General features: G+C 43.6%; 1 protein-coding gene across 1 annotated transcript; it reads left to right on the top strand.

The window, feature by feature from the left end:
• Positions 1 to 39: 39 nt before the first annotated feature.
• On the top strand, positions 40 to 25,009 carry LOC134101627 (unconventional myosin-VIIb). Its single transcript, XM_062555333.1, has 47 exons — positions 40 to 57; positions 265 to 366; positions 454 to 606; positions 1,357 to 1,541; positions 2,026 to 2,147; positions 2,454 to 2,596; positions 2,874 to 2,987; positions 3,261 to 3,414; positions 3,530 to 3,606; positions 3,734 to 3,853; positions 4,571 to 4,704; positions 4,895 to 5,105; positions 5,401 to 5,536; positions 5,643 to 5,745; positions 5,965 to 6,106; positions 6,878 to 7,036; positions 7,142 to 7,234; positions 9,214 to 9,308; positions 9,423 to 9,507; positions 9,804 to 10,022; positions 10,425 to 10,646; positions 11,008 to 11,223; positions 11,571 to 11,741; positions 11,979 to 12,281; positions 12,367 to 12,539; positions 12,791 to 12,917; positions 13,212 to 13,331; positions 13,487 to 13,660; positions 13,794 to 14,021; positions 14,239 to 14,406; positions 14,976 to 15,093; positions 15,323 to 15,449; positions 15,808 to 15,974; positions 16,363 to 16,544; positions 16,813 to 16,931; positions 17,284 to 17,438; positions 18,013 to 18,172; positions 19,520 to 19,669; positions 20,650 to 20,755; positions 21,068 to 21,181; positions 22,179 to 22,266; positions 22,782 to 22,891; positions 23,162 to 23,347; positions 23,669 to 23,785; positions 23,879 to 23,962; positions 24,083 to 24,202; positions 24,352 to 25,009. Exons 1-47 carry the CDS (start codon positions 40 to 42, stop codon positions 24,445 to 24,447), a joined length of 6,666 nt encoding a protein of 2,221 aa, XP_062411317.1. The 3' UTR covers positions 24,448 to 25,009.
• The last annotated feature ends 1,388 nt before the right edge of the window (positions 25,010 to 26,397 follow it).

Below are 26,397 nucleotides of genomic sequence, written 5' to 3'. Positions count from 1 at the left end.
TCTATTCCACTACAGAGAGGAGACATAAAGACTTCAGCCATGGTCATCCTTCAAAAGGTGAACTTTAGTATGTTATAGTCATAGTCATTACATTATGAAGTCAAGTTAAATGTTATAGTTTCAATCTGAATAGAGTTCACATTCAAATTGTACTGTTCAGTTAAGTTAAGTAGTTTCTACTGCCCACTGCTCGTAAACATATCTGTGGTATGCAAGAAATAATCAGATATCACACTTAACCCTTGATTTCAAACTGGTCCTAAGGGAGATTATGTCTGGATCGATTCGGGCATCGGGGTGCCCATTGGAGCCCAGGTCAAGCTGTCTGAAAGGGGGGACCTTCAGCTGCTTGATGATGAGGGAAAGGTAAGTCATGCTAAACTGCAGTAGCATGCCAGCATTCACCCATGTATCTTTTTGGGGGTGTAACCTTTTTGCTGTGGGTCTTCACAGGAGCACAAGCTCACAAAAAAGCTGGAGAGCACCCTGAAGACCATGCATCCCACCTCCATCAATGGGGTCGATGACATGATCCGACTAGGGGACCTGAACGAGGCGGGGCTCCTCCGGAACCTGCTGGTGCGACACAAAGAGGGCACCATCTATGTAAGTCATATCAGTCTTGTCTGCATGAAGACCCTTGGGAATGGTCTGGGTGCTGAGTTGTACTTTTGAGGTTTGATCATAGTGTTTATTAGTCCGCATGTCCCTCCATGTCCATCCAGTGATATTCAGATGCCTATTTACATTTATTCATTTAGCTGCATGTACTGTATGTCTTCTATCCAAAGTGACATACAAAGGAGGACATTTCCTGAAAGAAAATCATGGATCATGTTCATAATCATGGATTTGTTTGTTTCCATGGAGATAGATAGATAAGGTCTTCTCTGTGGGGGAAAACAGATAGTATCCTGGCAAAAATTGTATGAGTTCCACAGGTCAGCGAATGAGTCACTATAAAGCTTATCATTACAACAGGATCGCCCTGTCATCAAGATCTGGGCAGGGATCAGATGAGAAAGGTTTTGAGTTTCATTGACTTGAGCTCCCTCATAAAATGGCGCATGTCGGTCCCCATCGATTACAGCTGTTAGCCCTGAGGCCTGTCTATTCCCCTTCAACCTCAAAGTTGCTTTGAAAAGCTCTCGCGCTAATGCGTTAATCTACCATTAACAGACATGACAGTGCCACTATTACAGATGTCCTCTCTCTCTCTTTCCCTCTCTATCTCTTTCCCTCTCTCTCTCTCTCTTTCTCTCTCTCTTTCTCTCTCTCTCTCACTCTCTTTCTCTCTCTCTCACTCTCTCTCTCTCTCTCTCTCTCTCTCTCTCTCTCTCTCTCTCTCTCACTCAGACATACACTGGCTCTATTCTGGTGGCAGTGAACCCGTACCAACTGTTGCCCCTGTATACGCCGGAGCAGGTGCACTTGTACACGGACCGTCGGCTGGGCGAGCTGCCGCCGCACGTGTTCGCTGTGGCCGACAGCTGTTTCTTCAACATGCGCCGCAACCGTAAAGACCAGTGCTGTGTCATAAGGTCAGGCTCCAACAAGCCTCTACTCATCACGTCCTGTTTGTCCAAATGAAGCAAAGTCTTCCTCAAAGGCTGCTTGTGCTTTCTGTTGTTGCCACATGCCACACGCTTCAGCAGCTGAGATTTACTTCTAGATAGTGCTACAACATCAATAGCTGGAGGATGTTTTTGCCTTTACCATGATTGAAAGCTATGTGGAGAAGCTCATCTACTTCATTTAATTTTTTAAACCAACATATTGTTCCACACATTATGTTTTCCTTTCTCTAAGTGACACAAAATGAAAGGAATTTTACTTTCTGAATCTCATTACATTTACTATTCTCTTACTACTATTCCACTACAGTAGGCCATGCCAAATTCCCTGTGGAACAAGGGAACAAGGCAAGGCATGAGGCGAAGGGACATATTGGTTTTGAGAAGCAGCTCAGCAGTGTCAGGTCGTAATGAGTGTGATACTGATGCCTCTCTCTGTGTGGCTTTGAAGTGGGGAGTCGGGAGCTGGAAAGACAGAGAGCACCAAGCTGATGCTGCAGTTCCTGGCAGCTGTCAGTGGCCAGCGCTCCTGGATTGAGCAGCAGGTTCTGGAGGCCAACCCCATACTAGAGGGTAGGACTCTATCGGCATTACCACTGCTGTTCTTATTCCTCTTTTGTAGGGAAGAAGAAAAACCCAGACATTTTATCCGATCAATACGGTATTGTTATTAGTAACTGTTCAAACAGTTCAAACTCTAAACTTTAGAACATCAGATTATCAATCCTCATGTATTACTCAATACCTTCTCCATAATAAGGAAGCGCTTCCGATAAGGAAGCACTTCTCCAGTTATATCAGATTGGTGGTTATCTTTGCTGTATTGTTGGGTGTGATAACATTGTTGTAGAGTCTCATGTTTACCTAACGCTTCTCTAGCCTTTGGGAATGCAAAGACTGTCCGTAATGATAACTCCAGTCGGTTTGGAAAATACATCGACATCAGCTTTACTAAGGGAGGAGCTATTGAGAGCGCCAGCGTTGAGCAGTACCTGTTGGAGAAGTCCAGAGTCTGTCACCAGGTGAGAGATGGAAGTCCTTTGCGAATAATGTGTCATTCATAGAGTTAGTGGGAGCGAGGCTGCCAAAAAAGGCCCTTTGCTACAAAGCAAAAAGGCAGTAACTACACAGAGTGCAAACTGAAAAAAATGACCTTAAAGGTATCCTGTTGTCCAGTCTAAGTAATTGTAGGTGGATTTTTGGACATGTGGAGGTTGTGTTACTTGACATTAAACTTATTTTTGGTAAATATCAATCTTCATAACAACTTTCCTCTGACTGTGCGTTCTGTCTGGTCAGGCTGCGGATGAGCGGAACTACCACATCTTCTACTGCATGCTGCTGGGCATGTCAGCTGATCAGAAGAAGATCCTGTCTCTTGGAACAGCCGCCGAATACAACTACCTGACCATGGTAATGGAACAACCGACAACACATGAAGCTAACTTGCTGGGCTAATCACCTCATGCGTTTCTTTTGTTACGACTACATACTGACAATGCATGTTTTTTGTCTTTTACTCTTATACCGGTATTTGATAGCTTGGTATTAGTTTACATTTTGTTTGACAACTTCATAAGAAAGATTCTGATAGCCTTGTGATATGCAGGTATAGTGTATCTTGAATATAACTGATTAGAAATGCAGTTGTAGGAGTACTGACTTGGGTGTGTGTGGTGATGGCAGGGTAAATGCACTTCCTGTGAGGGCAGGGATGACATACAAGAGTACGCTCACTTTCGTTCGGCCATGAAGATCCTCACCTTCACAGAGAATGACTCCTGGGAGATCAACAAGCTCTTGGCTGCCATATTGCACCTGGGCAATGTGGACTTTGAAGGTACAGACACACTAGCTCTCTGTGTGTGCTGGGCATGTGCCCATTCAGTGCTTTTTTCGTTCAGACAGTCTGATGTACGTTGGCATCATTGTTTGTTTGTTTGTTTGGTTTTAAGCTACCATCCTAAATAACTTGGAGAGCTGTGATATCAATTCATCGGCTCATTTCACCATGGTTGCCAAGCTGCTGGAGGTACAATAATTCACTCATCTTTTTTCTCCTTTGAGCTCATCGTTGATGATTGATCTCTCTCTCCCTGTGTTATTCTTTGTGTTATTCTAAGTGGTGAAACCGTCTCCCATTTCCCTCTTGTTCACAGGTTGATACTAAGTCTCTGGATGTGGCGCTGACTCAAAGGTCCTTTATGACCAACAGGGAGAGCGTCTCTAAGCCACTGAACTCACAGCAGGCTCTGGCTGGCCGGGATGCGTTTGTGAAGGTGGGACCTAGAGCTGCAGTGAACTGACAGCTGCTTTAGTTCAAGTTCAAGTTCAAGTTCAAGTTTATTGTCATGTACTTGTTTTAAAGGATTGATCAGTAATGACATTTCTCGTGCTCTAGAGGTACAGTAATTTCCCGCATATAAGCCGCATTGTGTATAAGCCGCAGGACAGTATTTTATGCAAGTTAAAAGAAACAAAACCATATTAACACCATATTAGCTGCCCCCCTGTATTAACCTCATAGTGGAAGAAATTTTGCAAAATCAATGTATAAGCCGCGGCTAATAGTCGGGAAATTACGGTAGATACCAAATAATAATAAATGTGCAATTTGTGTTAAAATCCTCACAGCTTTCTTTAATAACATATGCATTAATTAAGTGCAATGTCTTTAATAACATATGCATTAATGAACAGACATTTCTTTAATAACATATGCATTCATACCTAAAATGAACGGATAATTAAATTATATAAAGATTTCCTTTATACATTCATATATATATATATATATATATATATATATATATATATATATATATATATATATATATATACACACACTGTAAGCATACATCCAGTACTTTCTACATTGCACTCTACATAAACACCACCACAGATTGTCTCTTCAGAGAGTTACTGTTATCACCTACAGTATTTGTTGTTGCTGTCAAATAAGGAGTCAGCTTACATGTAGACATCCCATCTTTTAGGCAATCTATGGGAAGATGTTTATATGGGTTGTGGAGAAGATTAACAGTGCCATTTCCAAGCCCATTCCAGAGGACAAACCTACATCCATTGGCCTCTTGGACATTTTTGGTTTTGAGAACTTCACCCTGAACAGGTATGTAATACAGTTAACTTGTGATAATTTGTTGGGATCCAGTATTGAATGTGTCCTTGTGACAGATTTTAGAGGGACAGCAAAACACAGCCTTGACCACCATGCTCCCTTGTTGTTATGTGTGGATGTCTGTACCACTGTGTGTGTGTCTGTGTCTGTCTGACTGTTTGTGTGTGTGGGCTGTTTACAGCTTTGAGCAGCTGTGCATCAACTTTGCCAATGAGCAGCTGCAGCAGTTCTTTGTGAAGCACGTCTTCAAGCTGGAGCAGGAGGAGTACGCCCGTGAAAACATCAACTGGACGCTCATCGAATACAACGACAACCAGCGCACACTGGACGTCCTGGCCAACAAGTCCCTCAATGTCCTGGCACTGATCGACGAAGAGAGTCATTTCCCTAAGGTCAGACATGCCAGCTACGGTGCATGAATGCACAGATGTATGACCCACACATACTTACTTTAGTGCATATTAGCATACTGAACATTGTTTTATACTGATATTTAAATACTGATAAGTAAGGAAGACAGAATGGTGTGATAATTATTTTTGTTTGTATCGTTTTAAAATATAGCATCATATTGTGTAATATGATGCATAAAATATATTAGACATGTTGGAATTATGTACACAGAAGTGAAATAACAGAGCCAACCTGGCATAATTATGACTGAACTGTTAATAAATACATTCATAGGGCACAGACACCACCTTGCTGAGTAAGCTAAACCAAATGCATGGAAAGAGCAACATCTACATCTCTCCAAAGAACAACCACGATACAAAGTTTGGGATCCAACATTTCGCTGGGGTTGTATACTACGACTCAAAAGGTAAACCATGACACATTTGAACTGAAAGTGCTGAGTGGTCTTTGCCCCTGTGTAGTGTTAGATGTACTGTGTTCATGTGGTGATGATGAGATATCTGTATGCTTAGGCTTCCTGGAGAAGAACAGGGATGCCCTGAGCTCTGACCTCATCCAGCTGGTTGAGAAGTCCAGCAACAAGCTCCTGAAGGACATCTTCCGCCGCGACCTCTCACCTCTCATCAACAACGCCAAGAACACTGGCAACCACAAACTGATTGTGACTCCCAGCCACTCCTTACGGGTGAGTTCATCTCTCAAGACAGACGGAGTCTGTATATTCTAATATATAATGTAACAGTAATAAACTGTATCTAATATGATATTACATTCATTTCAAGCCACATCGCAGTCTAATTTTGTCTAATGACAAAATGGCCTCCGTTTTCTACAGCAAACAGCAGACAATAAGAAGCGAGTGCCAACTCTGTGTGGTCAGTTCCGCCAGTCTCTGGATGCCTTGATGAAGACACTGATGGCCTGCCAGCCCTACTTTATCCGCTGCATCAAGCCTAACGACTTCAAAAAACCCATGGTAACATCCACCGAACCATATCTAATTTGCAACATGTTGTTTTGGTTATAGCACACACTAACATGTTGAAACATTTCGGATCACCAAACATTTTGGTCAACTGACCTCGTGGTGTAATTTTCTATGCGTCAAATTTTAAGATAACTAATATATCAATGTTAATAAAAGCACTCCCTTGACCAAGATTTTTTCATTCAACGATGTGCCTGCCAACAAAATGACAAACTGTTGCACTGTGGGACTGTTTCCTAGACAAGGATTACATCTTAGCTTTGGCTCGCTGTAGAAAATTGCCATCCAAAATGCAATTTAATCCTGGAATTGAACTCTGTACTTGTAACGAGTCATAACTCTTTGTGTCATCTTCGTCAGGGTCGTTTCCCTTTCTCCCACAGACTGGGAGCCTTTTATGTTGTAATGCCACAGCACTCTGTTCTTCAGCCCCACATTACATTCTAAAGTCACCCAACAACAACATCAACAACAACAACAATAACTCATAGGATACCCAAAGAATACCACTTTAGTTTGAGGGATGCCAATACTTTACTGTAGAAGTATTGTGCTATAGCCATTAGTGACCCAGGTTAGACACTCACCTGTTACAAATCTCCAGAAGTTGCTTTGAAGAAAAACAGCAGCAAAATGTTGTACATTTACCAAAAACTCAAAACATGGAATAAAATAAAGCTTAAATCAGGACAAACGTCTTTTTGCAGTTGTTGTTGCTGGTGTTTGCTGTGCTGTCCTCATGCCGTGTGTTTGTGGTAGCTGTTTGACAGGGAGCTGTGCATGAGACAGCTGCGCTACTCGGGCATGATGGAGACCATCCGCATCCGCAAGGCTGGCTACCCCATACGCCACACTTTCCAGGAGTTCCTCGACCGCTACCGCGTGCTGCTCAACAGCGCAGAGTGTGACCCCAAAACTGTAAGTGGAACGTTCTCCCTCATAGTTCTTGTTTTGATATTTAGGTATTTCCCAATCAGTGCATGACTGGCCGGGGCGCTTCTGGTTCTCTGTTGTGTCACACAGGAGACGGCCCAAGAGTGCAGCAAATGGATCTGTAACCACATCTTGACTGGTAAAGATGACTGGAAGGTTGGAAAGGCCAAGATCTTTCTGAAGGTACGCCAGTTCCGCTTTGTCCATTCCAGAGGCTTGTCAAAATGGTAGCATGACATTGGGGCATTTTTGGTCATTACAGTTTTTTTATATTCTCATGCATTTCTTCCTCTGGTGATCTCTATTGTCTCATTTGTTTCACCCACATTCACTCACACACTCAATCCTTTATTCCTTTATAATATTCATTTAGTAATTACAGTGCATGAAAATGCACTGTACTGTTCTTCCTCGGTCTTCTGCTTCTTCTTATTATTACAGTGCATGAAAATGCACTGTACTGTTATTCCAAGTCTTCTTATTACAGTGCATGAAAATGCACTGTACTGTTATTCCAAAACTTCTTATTATTCTTCTTCTTCTAACGCACTTAATGGAGCTTCAACCGTTTAACGTAGAAACTTCATTCAAACTGCGCTGCGTAGGTCTTACTTAGGCCATCCGGGCTTTGTATTTTTCAACTTTGTAACTTTTATACTTTTTGAACTATTAATTAATTAAAATGACAATTTCCCCATAGACTTAACATTGTGATTATGACATCATAATAGGGCAATTAGAATCTTCTGCCAGGTGGCCAGGCCTGTTAACTGTTTCCTCTGTCCACAACTGTTTCAAAATAAAAGTCCTCACTGCAATAATACACTATTAAATCATTTAACCACTGAAACTACTCAACTATTTAACTGTTCAACCATTCCAACTGTCAGTTATCATCAACTATGCCTCCAGTCAACTACATGAGACCTCCATGCACCTAGCAACCAACATAGCAACCATCAAAATTAAGCGTTCATGACCGTTTCCATAGCAACCAACCTGATTTTACTACAGTAACTTCTTCATTCCTGATAGTGGCAGCCATGGATACCCCATCAGCAAATGTTTCAAATTAAAAGTCCTCAGTACCAAGTTAGCTAGTTAGCATGGTTAGCATTGTTAGCATAGTTAGCATTTTTAGCATAACTGCTAAAAATGATTAGCTAAGTTAGCTAATCAACCTGGTTAGCATTGTTACCATAGTTCACATTGTTAGCATTGTTAGCATTTTTAGCATAACTGTTAAAAATGATTAGCTAAGTTAGCTACATATCCTGTTAACTGTTTCCTCTGTCCACAACTGTTTCAAAATAAAAGTCCTCACTGCAATAATACACTATTAAATCATTTAACCATTGAAACTACTCAACTATTTATCTGTTCAACCATTCCAACTGTCAGTTATCATCAACTATGCCTCCAGTCAACTACATGAGACCTCCATGCACCTAGCAACCAACATAGCAACCATCAAAATTAAGCGTTCATGACCGTTTCCATAGCAACCAACCTGATTTTACTACAGTAACTTCTTTATTCCTGATAGTGGCAGCCATGGATACCCCATCAGCAAATGTTTCAAATTAAAAGTCCTCAGTACCAAGTTAGCTAGTTAGCATGGTTAGCATTGTTAGCATAGTTAGCATTTTTAGCATAACTGCTAAAAATGATTAGCTAAGTTAGCTAATCAACCTGGTTAGCATTGTTACCATAGTTCACATTGTTAGCATTGTTAGCATTTTTAGCATAACTGCTAAAAATGATTAGCTAAGTTAGCTAATCAACATGGTTAGCATTGTTAGCATAGTTAGCATAGTTAACATTTTTAGCATTACTGCTAGATATCATTAGCCAGGTAAACCAATCAACCTGGTTATCATTGTTAGCATAGTTAACATTTTAGAATGTTAGAAATCATTAGTTAAGTTAGAACAGGAATGTTTAAGCTTTAAAATGTCTACCTAAACACTATCAACTCTCTTTAAACTATGCAACCACCATGTTTACCCTAGCTACACCTTAGTAGCCATATCTACATTATCTATCTATAATTTTTTGCATTTTCATGCACTGGTAATTCCTTGGAATTGCATTTCTAGTTTATTTATTTATTCATAAGTTCCGATTAAATTCCATTAAATTCCAATGCTCTCCAACCACAGGACGTCCATGACACTGATCTGGAGCTGGCGAGAGACTATGCCCTGCACTACAAAGCCCTCATCATCCAGAGAGTCCTAAGGGGCTACAAGTACAGGTGAGACCCCATCCTCCATCATCCCTAATGCTGCTGCTGTATAGAGGCTAAACCGCTCTCTCCTAGCTGATCTGTGGCCACGATAACAATGCTCCTGCTGTTGGTTGTTTACAGGAGGAACTTTCTACGGAAGAGGGCCGCTGCTCTGGTCCTACAGAAGTACTGGCGTGGCCACAAAGGCCGCAAGAAGTTCAGAGTGGTGAGCTATTGCGCTGTGGACAACATGAAAGCCAAAGCATTGTAACACTGACCACTAAAACCAGCAATTCATCGTTTCACTCTGTAGCAGTTTAATCTGATGTTTCTTCACTTATGTAATGCTTACGGCCATTTCTAGATATGTGTTGAAATACATGGCACAGACATGTACTGGGTATCCGTTTGTCTGAATATCACCTATCAATAGTGTTGCACCCTGCAGTCTATACTAAGTTGTATCATCTCATGCTCAATAGGCGGTTGTCTGTTAACATACGGATTGCATACCTCCGACAGGTGCGCCTGGGCTTTTCGCGGCTGCAGGCTCAGGTGCGCAGCAGGCAGATGCGCGCCCATTACGAGCGGAAGCGCAACGCCGCTCTGGTCATCCAAAAGCACATCCGCGGATTCGGCGTCCGCCGGGAGTATGAGCGGCAGCGGGCAGCCGTCATCGTCCTGCAGGCACACACCCGGGGCATGCTGGCCCGCAAGGCTGTCAAGAAGAGGAAGAGGGATGTACGTGACTCTCTGTTCCTTTCTCTTTCGTGTCCCATTTTCATGAGCTGTAGAGGAGGTGATGATGATAGCTACGTCTCCTGTGGGAGCAATTAAGTCAATTCTCTATGTGCTTGTATGTGCAATATGTTCGTACTGTATGTATGTACGTAAGCCTCTGTATGTATGTAAGTTCTATATGTTTGTACTGTATGTGTATATATATGTAGGCCTATGTATGAATGTGTGTAATATATGTGCTATGTAAATGCCTCTGTCTGCTCCTGAAAAGATACTGTCACATGATAATGGGCAATAGCCTGCCAGTATTGTCTCAGTGTCAGTGGCCCCAGGGCTCTCTTTACTGGGGCCTGGTTCATTCTGTTTTCCTGACCGTGGGCTGCTTTCCTGTGCTCCACCCAGGCCCACTTGTCGGCACAGGATAGAAGGAATGAGGAGCTGGCTGCCAGGGAGCGACAGAGACGATTGGAGGACATTCTGCGGCACAAGCGAGAGCAAGAGGCCGCCCAATTACAATCCTTCAATGAGAATGACCAGACAATGGACGAGGCAATGGATGACATCTTTGGTTTCCTGCCCCCTATGGTGGGAGGGCAAGAGGGCAAAGCCCCTGTACCATTTAAGGTGAGGTGTGTGTGTGTGTGTGTGTGTGTGTGCACAGTGCACCAGTCTGCCCGCAGGGGAGGCATATACTTTTCAAACCTAGTGGAAGGAGGACTGGGTGTAACATAACAATAATTCTCACTGACAATCTTTCTCACTGACATTTTCATTACAGTAAAAGTTTTAGATAATGTTGCTGTCTACAATTTGAGAGTTGAGGTGTTTGAGATTAAGCCTCCAGCCTCATGAACACTGTGGTTTCTCTGGATTTAATATCAGTAGATTTCATTTGAATCTCATGCTTTTGATTTAACAGTACTTAGTCCATAGCTTTTAGAACGCTCTGTAGCTCTGATGATGATGTCGTGGGTTCTGCTCCCAGGACCTCGAGGGGCAGCGCGTAGCGCTGGAGGAGATCGACCTGGACGAGACTCCCATCGCGGAGGACCTGCCCGAGGAGGACTACGACGACGACCTGGACGAGTATTCCTTCTCCAAGTTCGCCGCCATGTACTTCCAGGGCGCTGCCACAGCCACACACATCCGCCGGAGGCTAAATCAGCCCCTGCTCTACCACGACGAAGAGGGAGACGTGCTGGTATGGGACATGGACACCACTCACACTTGTGCATATTGAACTTACTCAAACCCAGCTAACAGCACATTGAGGGTGTATCTTACGACTCAAATTGTAGTCTTTTGTGTGTGTCTGCTTGGTTGCGTATTAAGAATTTACCTGTTAAAATTGCTTTGAAGAACCGTCTTAAACCATATGTGTTAATGTTGCACAAAATTGTAAAGTGTCTGAGTGTCTTGAAAAGCACTCTAAAAATAAATGATTGTTGTTATTGTTTTAAAAAGTCCTCTAGTGAAGTTTTGATCATTATTATGTATTCATTCTCTTTTCATTATTTTCACTATGGCTGTTTGTGCTGGCTGTTGCAGGCTGCTAAGACGGTGTGGTGGCTCATTCTGAGGTTCATGGGGGATCTCCCAGAGCCCAAGGCCCGTCAGCAGGCCCGCAGAAACGGGCCCCTGGATGCTGGACTCTCACTGCAATCAGATTTAGCCGAGAGACAGAACAGACGCCTCAGTCACATGATTGGCATGAACCAGGTGTGTGTGTGTGTGTGTGTGTGTGTGTGCGTGTGTGTGTTGTGTATGTTGTGCATCTGTGTTCTTGTTGTGACCTGTAATGACACCTGAGAAGAACATTCCTGAGAAGGACTTCACTTCTTCACCATGTTTGCTGCCATCTTTGATATATTGCTTGAACCTAGGGGTTAATGAGTGTTGTTTTGGTTTTGGTTTTGGTTTCTGCCGTGGTTCATGTGTCACCTTCTTGTCTTGCAGAGGGCGGTAAATGCAAACTTGCGAAAGATCTCCACGGCGCCTGTGGAGAACGCCAGAAAGGGTTCCATGTTCACCAACCTGATCTCCCGCCGCAAGGACTCCTCCATGCCCGAGGAGGTCATTCTCAGCCGCAAAGGTTCCTCCCTTCCCGAGGAGCCCAAAGCCAGAAAGGGCTCCATGTTCACCGACATGCTCAGCAAGAACCGCAAGGTCTCCACCGCCCCCGAGCAGGGCGGCCCCAACAGAAAGGTCTCCGCCGCGCCAAACTTGAGTCGCCGAAAGCCATCCATGATCTCAGAGGAGGTAAGATCCATGTCCGTATTCGATGGACATACTTCAAGCTCGTTTCTTAGTCACTGTCTCAGCTTTGAAATGTTTTTCCATGCAGGCTGAGGATGAGGTGGACAGCAACCCCGCAACCAGGACCAAAACCCGCACGTTGCAGACGCTAAGCGAGGAGGACATGGTGGGCGGTGAGGGTTTCTCCCTTGATCGACCCCTGACATCCTTGGAGAAGCTCCACCTCATCGTGGGTTATGGCATTGTCAGGCGCGATCTCAGGTACATTGTCTGCTGGCTGTCTCTGCTATTGCTATAACATGGTATGGACAAAAAGAAGATCTACTGTATTTGGTTCAGCAGACCATATTTTAAAATGTGCTCCCCTTGAGACTCAATTCTTCAGAATTAGGATTACAGATGACCTCTCATGAGTCAAAGAGCTTGATTTATGTGTACAATCAGGTGTTTGGGTATTTTTGCTCCTAAATAATAATTACACATTCATTGTGTCAATTTGAATTGGTACACAGGGATGAGATCTACTGTCAGATCTGCAAGCAGCTTCAGGAGAATGCCATCCGCAGCAGCTTCTACCGAGGCTGGATCCTGCTGTCGCTCTGCCTGGGCATCTTCCCCCCAACTGAGCGCTTTATCAAGGTCAGCGCAACCAGCGAGATAGAGGTTCCTCCTAGAGCCTGAGGTCCTCCATACCACTGTGCTTCAACTATCGGAAAATGTTTAACCAGGGCTTGCTTGGTACAAAAGGTCTAGCTTAATCATGACCAGATGGCCTACAGTACCAAGGAGTGAAATCCCAATTGTCTTGAATATATTTGGATCATAAACCCCATCATTTCTAGAGTGATATTATTAACTTTGTTTTCTCATTTGAGTCTTTCAGTTTGTACCTTAATATAAGGCCCTTTCTAACGCCGCACCTTCTTCCTGTAGTACCTTCAAAACTTCATCCGCTCTGGGCCCAAGGAATATGCCCCCTATTGCGCTGAGAGGCTCAGGAGGACCATGGCCAATGGCGTGCGAGGAGAGCCACCCAGCTGGCTGGAGCTGCAGGTGAGACCTGGACAGAGAGGCCCTGAACGCCACAAAATGTTTCAAGCAGCTTACGACAAATGAGAAACCAATCGGGGCTCACTTACAAATGTCTCCGAAACTGGAGTGAATGTTTTGAAATCCAAGGTGCTCACTCATCCATTGTTCTCACACAGGCAACCAAAGCCAAGAAGCCCATGGCCATTTCGATCACCCTCATGGATGGCCGCATCCTCAACATGCCCGTAGACTCTGCCACCACATCTGTGGAGATCTGCAAAACACTCTCCAAGAAGCTGAAACTCTACGACATCTTTGGCTTCTCTCTCTACATGGCACTGTACGACAAGGTGAGCTTGGGAGGCACCCCCAGGGATCGATCGCCTTGTGTTGTCTCTGCATTTCAGATCACGACAGAACGTGCTACTAGGGTACTCAAGCTCAGTCACTGAATCTGCCTCTGGTCATCTCTGGTGTCCCTAGGTGTGGTCGCTGGGCAACGCTCGCGACCACTTGATGGACGCCATCTCTCAGTGTGAGCAGGAAGTGAAGCGGAAGGGCGGGCAGGAGCAGCACGCCCCCTGGCGTCTGTACTTCCGCAAGGAGGTCTTCACCCCGTGGCACGACTGCTCCGAGGACGCCATCAGCACCGACCTCATCTACAGACAAGTCATCCGTGGCCTCAAGTTTAGAGAGTACCAGTGCGATAAGGTAGGGAGACGTTTCCTATATTGCCTCCTGGTTTCAGGGAAGGGAAGAAATCATTTATGATGGGAACAAAGGTCAGATGTTATCAGTAAAAGCCTCAAGTGCCTTTAATTATTCAAATACCAAGCACTACAATTCTGTGCACTTTTTCATGTCAATTCATGCTGTCACGGGTCACTAATCCCAGGGCTAAACCTACTACCCTTTGATGTTCTTTTAGGAGGACGATTTAATCCAGCTGGCAGCGAAGCACTTCTTTGTGCAGCATGGCGCGGACACCAGCATGGAGAAGGCCAAGAGTGTGGTGGAGGAGTGCATCAACTCCACCCTGCTGGAGGCCAAGACGGAGGAGAAGTGGGTCCAGATGGTCAGTGCGGCACACATGGAGGTGAGAAGACACTTTTAGAAGAGTACAACTTGTACATCTGGTTGGTTGTTGTTGTTTTAAGGTTGCTTGATATTTAACAGTGCAGTGGGTTTGGAAATGAGACAAGGTTGTGAAAGAGTTTTAATGTTCTTGGTCTGGTTTTGAAATACAGGCTGATATTTTTAAAAAGAAGTCCCACTAGTGTCCCACACAGCAACTTTCCCAGCACTGAGGCAGATATGAGAGCATTTTAATGAGATGTGATCTGAGCCAGATTACTCTGCCCCAGAGCAATGTTACAAACCTGCCAAAGCTTAACACCATTAGCTTGTGGACACTGTCTTTCGAAACTGCTTGTCTATTCATATTTCTTCACAGCAAAAACATCCCTTCCAAACATTTCCCATAGCGTGAATGTGTTGCTACCTCAGAACTTTGGCATGCTCTTCTGTTCACCTTACTGTGCATAAATGAGCTGTTAGCAACGGTTAACAGCCCAACCAGAGTAGATCATTAACCTAGTCTCTAAGCCTGTGGGTGTAATAACACGGAGAGGCTGTTTAATTGATGTGTGACATGTTGTTTGCTAGGGGCCATATATAAACTCTAAAAAGAGGGCTCCTGTGGTGAGGGCAGAGGTGGTGGACTATGCCAAACAGAAGTGGCCCTTGTTGTTCTCCAAATACTTTGAGGTGGTCAGATTCTCAGGTAATCTCAACAGTTTACAAAATGGATTTACAATACAGTGTACACTATTCCACTACTTTTCTCAATAGGCTGTCTTGGTGGTTATTTGATATGGCATTACTAATGTACAAAAGAGTTGCCATTATTTACATATTATATAAGCACATGACACCATGTAAAAATGGGCAGTGCTCTGCAATTAATTTGTAGAGTTTGAATACATACTGTAGCTTTTCTCATTCTTTCACAGGACAAGATCTACCCAAAAATAAATTCATCCTGGCCATAAACTGGACGGGCATAACATTCCTGGATGACAAGGAGAAAAAGGTTCTGCAGCTGACCTACCCTGAGGTCACCGGGGTCAACACCATGAGGTACCGTATTGGTTTTGAGAATCACTGTATTGATTTAAAAAAAAAACAAATACAGTTTTCATTTTTAATTTATGACATTTTGAATTAATGGCACCAAAATGCTGTTGGGTGTTACAGTAACATTTATGTCATAAATGCAGTTTAAAAAGTGCAGATCCTCCTGGCCTTATATGGTGTATAATAACTTATTTGGCGTGTTCTCCATACTATCACTGTCACACTATAATACTATCACTATCATACTTTCAAAAATGTGATGTGGAAATATGTACCATCATGTCATGATACAGTATACACGGCCAAGTTCCCAATAGACAGCTCTACCCACACCACCAACTCCCTCTCTCCCCTTTTCCAGGGAAGGAAAGGGCTTTGGTCAGTCTGTGTGTCTCCTGACCTTGAAAGGTGACTTTATGCTGAATGCAATCAATGCTGCAGACATAGCAGAGGTGGTCACCATGTTTTTGGGTGGCCTTAGAGAACGCTCACAGTATGCAGTCACCCTGCAGGAGTCTGTTAAACAAGGTGAGCGACCGCAGATTCTTTTCATTTTATTCACACATTACGGACATAGCAACATAAGTGACAACATTTGTGACAAAAAGTCAGTTAGAATTGATTGAAATCTGTTTGGTTCAAACAAGCTGTCTCACAATGGCTTCTGGTTTCTCTTCACTGTCCAAAGGCAAAACGCCCCAAAAATATATAAAATAAATAGTAATTAAAAAAAACATATGAATTATGTTTCAGTAACATTTTTCATCATGATGATTATCCATCTTAAATCTGTTTGTATTTCTTTGACTTGATCTCTGTTCATTGGCATTGGCTAGTATTCTCAATCCAGAGCACTTTTACATTTCCCTGTTGACTTGTGATGGTTAGTAGTGACCTCTTGATTTGTCTCCTTCAGAGGACACCACCTTCCTCAGCTTCAAGAAGGGGGAGCTCATCCTCCTCATCAAAGATGACGAGTTCTCACCAGAGCGGGGATGGTACAAGGGCAAGAATGATAAGACGGGCCAGATTGGCGCAGTGCCATCTGATGCCATCCTGGTTCTGCCCACGCTTACCAAGCCCACTAATGAGATCATAGTGAGTGTTTAGTTGCCCCTCTGGGACGAGCTATAACAGATAACTGATATATTTGTAAAGTAGAATGAAATACAGTATACTTTCAGAAATCCTATTCTATTTATTCAACTTAATTCATTTATCTGGTTGAAATGAATATCTCACAGTATTTTCTCAACCATTCTCTTTTGCTGTCAGTGATTCACAGTTTTAAGGTGTGTGATTAAGGTGTGTGACATGCAACCACTGACTCTGACTGACACTTTGGCTATGTGTTGTCTCCACACAGAGCTTGATAACACTGTCCCCAGATCAGAGGAAGAACGCGATCAATGCCACTCTCAGGGGCACTAGCACGGAGAGACTGGCTCTATTCACACTCAAAGAGTACTCCCTCCAGTACTTCAGGTAATCATACTGTAGCATGACTCTCTGTACTCATCTCAACAGCATCAGGGAAGGGAAATAAGACCACCTATGCCAGCCAGTGCATGAAAATAACATTACATTATATTTCATTTAGCAGACAGTTTTTGTCCACAGTGACTAACATATGTAAATTATATTACAAGGGATCACATTGTCATTACATTGTTCTTGGAGCAACTTGGGGTTAAGTGCTTTGCTCAAGGGGACAACGGTTGAAGCCAGGACTTGAACCGACCACTTCCAGGCCACTGCACGCTAGCCCAGCTCTTTAACCACTACACTGCCACTGCCAATAACCAACCGTAATAACGGTCTCTACCTGTTTGTGCAGGCCACCGACTACGGATGTGAACAAGCAGGTGATGTCTAAGGGCGCTGCCCCTGAGAGGCTGTGGGTGAACTCCAGGGAGCCCATCAGACAGGCGCTGCTGAAGAAACTGCTTGGCAACCCAGAGCCCAGCCACCGTGCCTGCCAGGCTTTCACTGATATCCTTCACATATGGGGAGCAAACAGTTTACGCCCCAATACAATACTCTAGTAAAGACCCTCAGCATACCGTCTGTGCACGTGTGTCCTCAACTGCGTGTGGTGTTAAAAATGTAAATGTATACTTAACAGGATGCATCCATTTTCATGTACACAGGCTTATTATGGACATACATTACATGTGTTTGAGTGTGATAGATATATATATAGATAGATACTTTATTGATCCCCAAGGGGAAATTCAAGGTTCCAGCAGCTTAAGACACTACACACAACATACACACCATGATTGGATTTTGTGTACATCTGCAGACATATGCTCTCTCAAACACACACACACACACACACACACACACATGCAAGAGAATCACATAGTTCCCTGGGAAACCATGTGCACTTACTATATATAGCTCCAACTTTATTATCTGAGCTTCGACGTATGTGAATTGACATAGCTATATTCCTCAGAGAAACCTATAGACCATGTCACATTTTTTCCCAAAACACTGTACATCAAATTTGACCAATAGACCACACATGAGCAATATTTCTCTTGACCCCTATGCCGTGCACCTATCCTGAAGTACATGGGCGACTACCCCACCAGACAGCAGCAGAGCCCTCTGGAACTCACCGACATCATCTTCGGAGGGGCCACCAAGCACGAGGAGCTGCGGGACGAGATCTACTGCCAAATCATGAAGCAGATGACCAGCAACAACAACAGGTACGCGTCCACGCGGGGTCAGGGACAGTGGAGAAGTGTGGCCGAGAGGCGCACAGCAATACATCTCCATCTGCGCGTTGTGTCAGAATTGAAACATGCACTCATAGTGTTGGATAGTAGTTGTGTTTGGTACATCATGCCCATGTAGTACCGCAATGTCCCAACTATTGGCCGCGGCTTATACATTGATTTTGCTCAATGTTTTTAGCTATTTCTCAGTTAATACACTGGGGCAGTAAATATGGTATTAATGTTTTTTCTTCTTTTAACTTGCATAAAACAGTCCTGCAGCTTATACACAATGCGGCATGAAATGACTGAACGTCAGCCTTAGAACTACATAAAAAATGGATGAGCAAGGCAAAACCCTAGCCAGGCCAGGCTGTAATTATAGCACACAGACACCTTTAGCTTTGAATTATGAGTGGCTCATTGTACTCTGCTAGTCACTTTGTCCACCACTTGAAGGCCCATTGAACCTTCTAATCACAAGGTCATGAACTGAAATGCTGTGCATGTTTTCTGTTGTTCTACTGCTTTTCTAGGTATTATCCTTCTCGATCCAGTGGCTCAATTAGTGTGTTAGCAGAAATCCTAAAGCCACTGGTTTAACTCCTACTGCGTGCAGAAACACTTATAAGCCGTCACTGCACTGAAACACTAAGCTACTTTTAAACAGAACATTTGCTAATCTGAATATTTTACTCGTGCTGATGAAATATCACAGACTATAAATGTAAACTTTGTAAACTCTTTCTAGCAAGACATATTTCAGTCAATTTGAAATGGGGTGGCAAGACTTGACATTTTTTCCCATCGAAAACAGTACATTATGGTTTCTCTTAATGAGAAACCTAAATAAAGTTGCTCGTTGCTTCAGCTGTAAATTCCCCTGTGGTTGTTTGACAGTGCAGTGTCCAGCTGGCCTTCAGTGATCTGTGAAAGAGATGACCTCCATCCCTCTTCTGCCCCATTCTCTTCCCTTCCCTTAAGAGCTCAGGCTTCCTCACTTACTACCCAGCATACTGACTACTGAATGACTGGTGCTTAACAGTGCACAGTCTGGACCAGACAGAGGCTGTAGAGTGCACAACAGCTAGATGACCATATTTAGAACACATGGACAGCACATTCACTACACCTGTAGCTGCAGCACAGCTATAATGTTACAGTATTACGCCTTCAGCAAGGTTATGGCTACTGTTGTGAAACGTTTGTTGATAACATTCTCTGCTTGAACTCAATGTATCTTACTGTTGCTCACTTGTGTGCACTTCCTGACCTTGCCCTATCTTTCTTTTTCTGTTTTTCTCTCTCATTCTCTCTCTCTCTGCCTCCACCTCTCAGGCACAGCGTGGAGCACGGCTGGCATCTCCTGTGGCTGTGCTGTGGCCTCTTCCCCCCCAGCAACATTCTGTTCAAACACGCCCAGCGCTTCCTGGAGACGCGCCGCAGAGACCCAATGGCCACCGAATGCCTGCAGAGACTGCAGGCCTCACTGAGGTGAGAGGACACAGAATGGGCTGAGATGAATGAATGAATGAATGAATGAGTGAATGAATGAGTGAATGATTGAATATGGTAATGGTTATGGGATTTGGCAGATGCTTTTGTCCAAACCGAATATAGCATGAAGACAGAAAAAGAAGATCTCTATTCCTCCATAACAATAAATAATATGGCAATGAGTTTACTGCACATTATAAACTCATCAAATGAATGACCAAAATAAGTTAGGGTGGAAACTGCATGATTTTTTTTATAATTTTGTATAACACATGATTTAATACAGTGTCTTTGAAGGAAGTTGGAATACAATGACTTCTTCATTGACAGGGTCACACTGGCTTTTAAATAGACCTCTCACATGGAACATGTTGAGCCAAAGAGCCCTGATTGATTCCTCCTACTATAAGCAGTTGTTCTCCAGCAGTGCTACTTAAATGGCCTCTGTGCCGCTTGGACATCCCTCCTTCCTGGTGGCATTTCCTCGGTGTGGGTGCCCTTTCGCCCGAGATCCGCGCGCGTGCCAGGAAACAGTCAGTTTGCTTGATGGATGGCGGAGCACATGGTCATCACAGTCACAGCATGTGTCTGAGCTGATGTCACGTCCCACTGACCCTCCCTGTCCATTGGACCGGACGTGCTGTTGATGTGTGGTTTTGTTTTTTTATGTAGTTGTAAACATTAGGTCAGTCTGGGAAGATTTAGACAAGGTGCACAACAGCAGTAGCCTAAGGTGTGGGGTACAGTCTGTTCCATATGATTGAACTTCTTCATTCACATTTTTTAAAAGATCTTAGTTTATTGGTCTGTGTGCTTGTGTGTGTGCATGTTTCTGCTCTCATGCATGCAATACGTGATCTACAGCTGGATCTGGATTCCATTTCTGTTTCTCACTCCGGTGCCTATATACTGAAGCTATTTACCCTCTCTCTATCTCCCTCACTCTCTCTCTCTCTCCCTTTCTCTCTCCTGGACAGGGCAGAGCCCAGGAAGTTCCCTCCACACCAGGTGGAGCTAGATGCAGTCCAGCAGAGCAGCTTCCAAATTTTACACAAGGTCAACTTCCCCAACGACTCCTCAGCGGTAAGCCGTGATCACTGATCAAATGAATGGTTGGTCCATTGGTTAAAATGATCCTACAAAAAAGTGACAAAACTGGATTGTTTAGACTTACAAAAAACACTTACAAAACATATATAACAAAACAACAAAAAACACTAAAACATTTTTGCAACAGCTCAATGCATTATACTATCCAAAAATGCTATCTCTAGATTCTCTGCAGTTAGAATGCACATTGGAAAGATGCTTTGTAAATGTTTTCCCATATTTGTCTCTGGGACTGATTTACATGTATGAGTGTATAGACATGTTTTATGTCTCTTCACTGCTCAGATCTTTGAAGTGGGCCCCCACACCAAGATCAAGGACCTGACCCGTACAATCGCCACCAAACTGGAGCTGATGTCGGCAGAGGGCTTCAACATGTTCATAAAAACCCCTGACAAGGTGCGTCCCTGCAGTTAACAGATTCCGATTACGTGAGCTTCTGGAAATGACAGTCACACACAGTGGGCTGGAGGTCGTTGGTGGCATAGGTAGTGGGAAGCTGTGTCAAGGCAGGAACTCTGAAATGGGTGAAGGCTCTCCATTGAAGTGAAATTGAATAAATTAGTCGCATGCCATCAGTGTTCATTTCTGATCTATTGATCTATCTTTAATTAATTAACTTTGGCCTGATTCAGCTGCTCACTTTGTGTGACTGATTTAGCTCTGGCCTCATGCGCTGTCGGCAAAATACTCAGTCAAACTCACACCGAGTCTGCCCTGATGACAACATTAAAAAGAATCAAATGTTTAGCGTTCATGAAAAAATGCAATACATGATAAGATGTCAACAAGTAGGGAGATAATGAAGACTAGTTCTACTCAAACTACTTGTGCATGTAGGTCATGGAAGATCTAGCAAGTAGGCCATTTTAAGTGAATATCGTGAAAGTGAAAGTTAAGGTTGCATTTGATAAAGTAGGCTACAAAGATGCAAACCTGGTGCTTTGAATTCCTCTTATTGACACATTTAACTGTATTTTGGATTAACACCTGCTTTTACCAGATGGAAGTATTTCGCTGCAGACATGTGCTTTGATTAGCAGCTTTCATACATACAGGAAATACCTAATTAAGCGCATTTTACACTTCTCCCATCTTTTAACATGAAAGTCCCACTTCACTTTCCCCTGACCCTCCTATGAATGTTTATGCATGACATCAGAAAGTGCAAGTTGCCATATTCATCTCCTGCGACAGGCATTCTGAGTTTTTTCCCAAGTGCGGCCTGTTTGTACATACCTCGTGCACGTTGCGAGACAAACATGCCTGAAGCGTTCTGGCCCTCAGTTTGCTAGAGACAGACCTGTGCCAGGTTGGGACAGACCTGTGAAGCCATCTGTGCTTAGCTCATAAAAACATCTTAGGAAAGTGATTTAACTCTGTGCTCTCTGTCTAGGTCCTCAGCTTGAACGACACCGACTACTTCTTCGACAGCCTGAGACAGATCACAGATTATTCCAAGACGGCAAAGAGGGTCAGAGAAGGTGAGGGCTTAGCACTTCTAGTTTTTCTTCTATCAGTCTTCTATGAACCCTTTCAACAGCCTAAACAAACGTGCCTCCCCAACGCATGTCCGGTGGCACAGAAAACATCATTGAGCTAATGAGGCTAATGGTAAGATAGAGACAAACGCAAATAAATGTTTTAAAGTTGCCATTTGGTAGAAAATGAAGCTAAAGCCCGATTAATTTCCATTTTAAAGTCTGTGTTGGTTTTGAACGTTTCAAATCTCTTCTTGGAACAGATTGAAATAGTCTATACAGTCAGAGAAGAGAACTTAACAGCCCCATTTTTAACCTGAATGGGAACAAAGGCTAATCATGTTCTTTATTATTATCTTCAATTATCAAGCTCCTTGTTGGAGTAAATATGTTAAAGACATTGGTCTACCTTGTTTAGAGACTTATCAAAGGGGAGATTAAACAAATGTATTATTTCTAGACTGTTATGAGTGATAACTGAATGTGTGTTTGACTGTCATGATGTTTTTGACTGGCAGGTGCAGCACCAGTGAATGTGCAGTATCAGGTGTTCTTCATGAGGAAGCTGTGGTTCAATGTTGTCCCTGGGAGAGACCTGGAGGCCGACGTCATTTTCCACTTCCCTCAGGTGCCGCCGCTTGTTCCTACCTTACCCACAATGCCACATGCAGGCCAGAGCATGATGGGACATGTAGTCTTCTGTGTTCATTTCTTGAAATGCATGATTAAGCGGTGCAAGAACACACACCTCTCAAGGGCAGTGTTGTATGGGTGCAGGATCTACCATATCAGTATCCAAGAGGAAAACGCAGCACGGCTCGAAATGTCACTACTAATCGTTGTGAATGGGAGCTCTTTGGTGTGTGGATCATCTTGAAATGTGTTATGTCCTTTGCAGGAGCTCCCTAAGTACCTGAGAGGCTACCACCAAACCGCCAAGGAGGACCTGATACGCCTGGCCGGCCTGCTGTTCAGGGTGAAGGCTGATACTGACCAGAGCCAGCTTCTCATGATCCCCAAGATGCTGAAGGAGCTGGTGCCCCACGACATGCTCAAGGCCTTGTCTGCTGATGAATGGAAGAAGGTGAGAGAGCTAGGGCCAGAGCTCAACATGGGGCTAAGATCGTGGCGAAGGCTAAGGAGATAGAGTGAAGTTAAGGGGTGATCGAGGAGAGCATTGTCAAGATATAGTTAAGTCTTGGGATCATGATGTGAAAACTACAGCACATGGAATATGCACAGGCTGTCTAAGCAATATACTGACATGATACTGAAATATTTCAGCATGTGAAACATGCATGCTTTCCTCATGTTCATCCCACTGGATAATACATCTCCAAAATCTTGTTTGTTTGGTCTTGACCTAATAATTGATAGAAGTGTGTTCTATTCTGTGCCTTTTCAGCAAATTACATTATCTTACAACAAGCAAGCTGCCATGACTGTTGAGGATGCAGCAGTGGCGTTCCTCAAGGTGATCGCCAAATGGACCACGTTCGGCTGTGCTTTCTTTGAAGTTAAGGTATGACACAGCACACGACTAAAGGCAACGCACTTTTCCCACTAGTCATTTGGCATCATCATCAGTACTAAATGCATGTCTTCAACTTAACAGCAAACATCTGAACCCAAATACCCCGATATTGTGAGGCTGGCCATTGGCAGACAAGGCGTCATCGTCATGCACCCTAAAACTAAGGTACAGGAAAGCTGAGAAAATACCCAAGCTGTCTCATAACTGAATTTATGTATTTTCTCCGCAATTATCTTACTTACACTTTCTGTGAGACGAGTGTGTTAAAATACTGGTTCTCTGCAGGAGATTCTGGCTTCACACCCTTACAACAAGATTGCCAACTGGCGCAGTGGAAGCACATACTTCCACATGACAGTGGGCAGTCTAGTGGGGGGGAACAAGCTCCTCTGTGAAACATCTCTGGTAAGAGGCCCTGCTTTCTTCATCTGCCAAATGCATATCATTTAAATTTTTTATACAATGACTGGAATTTAGCTGGGAAGATGAATTATAGCTTCCTGACATTTCCCTTTTCTTATCTGGCGATTTATTGTGGACTCTGTGTCTTAAAGGGCTATAAAATTGATGACCTCATCACATCGTATGTGAACATGTATTTGAACGAGACCAAAGCAGCTTCACGCCAACGGAACCAGCGCTACCGCTAAGGCCAACTGGGACCCATATGTGCCTCAGAATGAAAATACACACACGCATACACACACACATACACACACGCATACACACACACACACACACACACACACACATACATAATACACAATACACATAAATAGCATAAATAACAGACTGTTTCAATTGTCAGCTTTTTTAGATTAAGTATCAAGTGCATATACATTGATTATGAAATACTTAAATCCGGTGCCAAAATAAATTAAAAGCATTTGAGGGACTTTTGAAGTGATTCCTTGGCCAGTCATGTATTGTTGAAATAAATCTCACTGTGTTTCAAAATGTATGCATTGAAAATAAGCATGTCAAAATGAACGTGTGTCTAAGACAAGACTTCAGAAAGCTATCATAACTTATTTATAACCCAGGACTTTTAAATCAATCACAGTTGATTTCCTTGTCTAAGTTGTCCTTTCTGCCTGCCAAACTTTGTACCTTTCTGTCTGTGTTTTGCCTTGTTAAATTCACGCAAGGGCGTAGTGTGTAATGCCTAGGTTATGGGATTACACACTTAATGAATTTATTGTTTTCAGAAGAAACAACCAGAAGGATAAGAAATCTAGTTTTTCCTTGTGTTGCACCAAATGGCTGAGATATGACTTTCCAATAAATGATTTTTAAACCATGCTTGTTGTTGATCTATTGAACTTCATAATGAGTCACATTTAACTATATATAGAGGCACTGTCTAGCTATGCTCACAGTCCCATAAATACTCATTCTGAAACTACGCACATTGTGTAGCAAATGAATCGACGTGAGTCAAAAACCAAGAACAACACATCATCACATGTCAGCTTTTACCAGAAAGTGTCTTTTCTGAAAGTTGAACAACACGTACAAAACAGGCTTATTTTTTTGCCAGAGGGGCCCTGAAATTGAAAGAGACACAAAAGCTCACCAAAACTGGTGCCGCACAAAAAAATCATCTCCACCAGACATCCCAATTAGGAGCTGGCAGTGTGGTCAGCCCTCGGCAGTCTCGGCCCCGGAGGAGATAGTGGCTTCATTCAGCTGGGTCCCGCGTCATTAGCATATCTCTCTGGGGCTAGCGTGAGATGGGGAGAAAGGGCCCATGTCTGCCACGCACAGCTGTTAGCACGCGTATGAAAGATATATTATAGCCCCTGTGTGTGCCCCTCACACCAGTCCCAAGCCACATCTGTCCAGCATGGGGGGTGGGTTGGGGGAATGTGATTATTTTCGTGGGCCTCGCTCCTTGTTGTGATGAAAGGGCCCCCGATCTCTCCCTTGTGCTTGTTCTATCCTTCCTCCTCTGTCACTTCTCCTCCCTCTCCCACTAACATCTCAGCTAGCTTCTTTAGCAAAACTTACACTATATCCTGCTGTTTCAAATCATCAAGAGTATCATATGTTAAGATTGAGATTGAGGGTTGAGTGGCTGTAGTATGTCTGTAGCTGACCATTTAGACATTTTTCTCTAATAGTTTATTTATTTGAACTCTTCCTGCTCTCTGTGTGTATATCTCTTCATCTCTATTTCTCTGTCATCCTTCTCTTTTTTTGGCCTCTCTCTCTCAGTGTCTCCCTTTTTCTTTCACGTCAACTCATCGTTCCCTCTTTCATTCTCCCTCCCTCTAAAGAGAGCACAGGGGGTCTCTGTCTGGTAAGCAGACCCTCCCCACAAAGGAGAACTGGGGCCATTATTCATAAATGACCGCTATTAACTACACAGTCCATCATCTATGTATTGATATGGGAACGAGGGGAGGGGGAGACAGAGGCATGGGGCGGGGTGAGTGTCGTAAAGGTCTTTTGGTCTACCGCTAAGGGCCGGTTGCCATGGCATCCCGCCCGGCAACCCATTGGGAGCGAGGCACGCCATTCTTCTCCTCTCCTCCGAGCACTTGTCCTGACTCACGCTATTGTAGGGCGCACAAGTGGCCCTCAGAGCTGACGAGAGT

The sequence above is a fragment of the Sardina pilchardus genome, chromosome 15 (genome assembly GCF_963854185.1).
Source record: "Sardina pilchardus chromosome 15, fSarPil1.1, whole genome shotgun sequence".
NCBI lineage: Eukaryota > Metazoa > Chordata > Actinopteri > Clupeiformes > Clupeidae > Sardina > Sardina pilchardus.
This window is presented reverse-complemented; position numbering and strand designations above follow the sequence as displayed.

Coding starts and splice junctions, on each gene's coding strand:
- LOC134101627 (XM_062555333.1), top strand. Junction 1,542..2,025: donor GACCAGTGCTGTGTCATAAG/GTCAGGCTCCAA, acceptor GTGGCTTTGAAG/TGGGGAGTCGGGAGCTGGAA. Junction 5,746..5,964: donor ATCTTCCGCCGCGACCTCTC/ACCTCTCATCAA, acceptor CCGTTTTCTACA/GCAAACAGCAGACAATAAGA.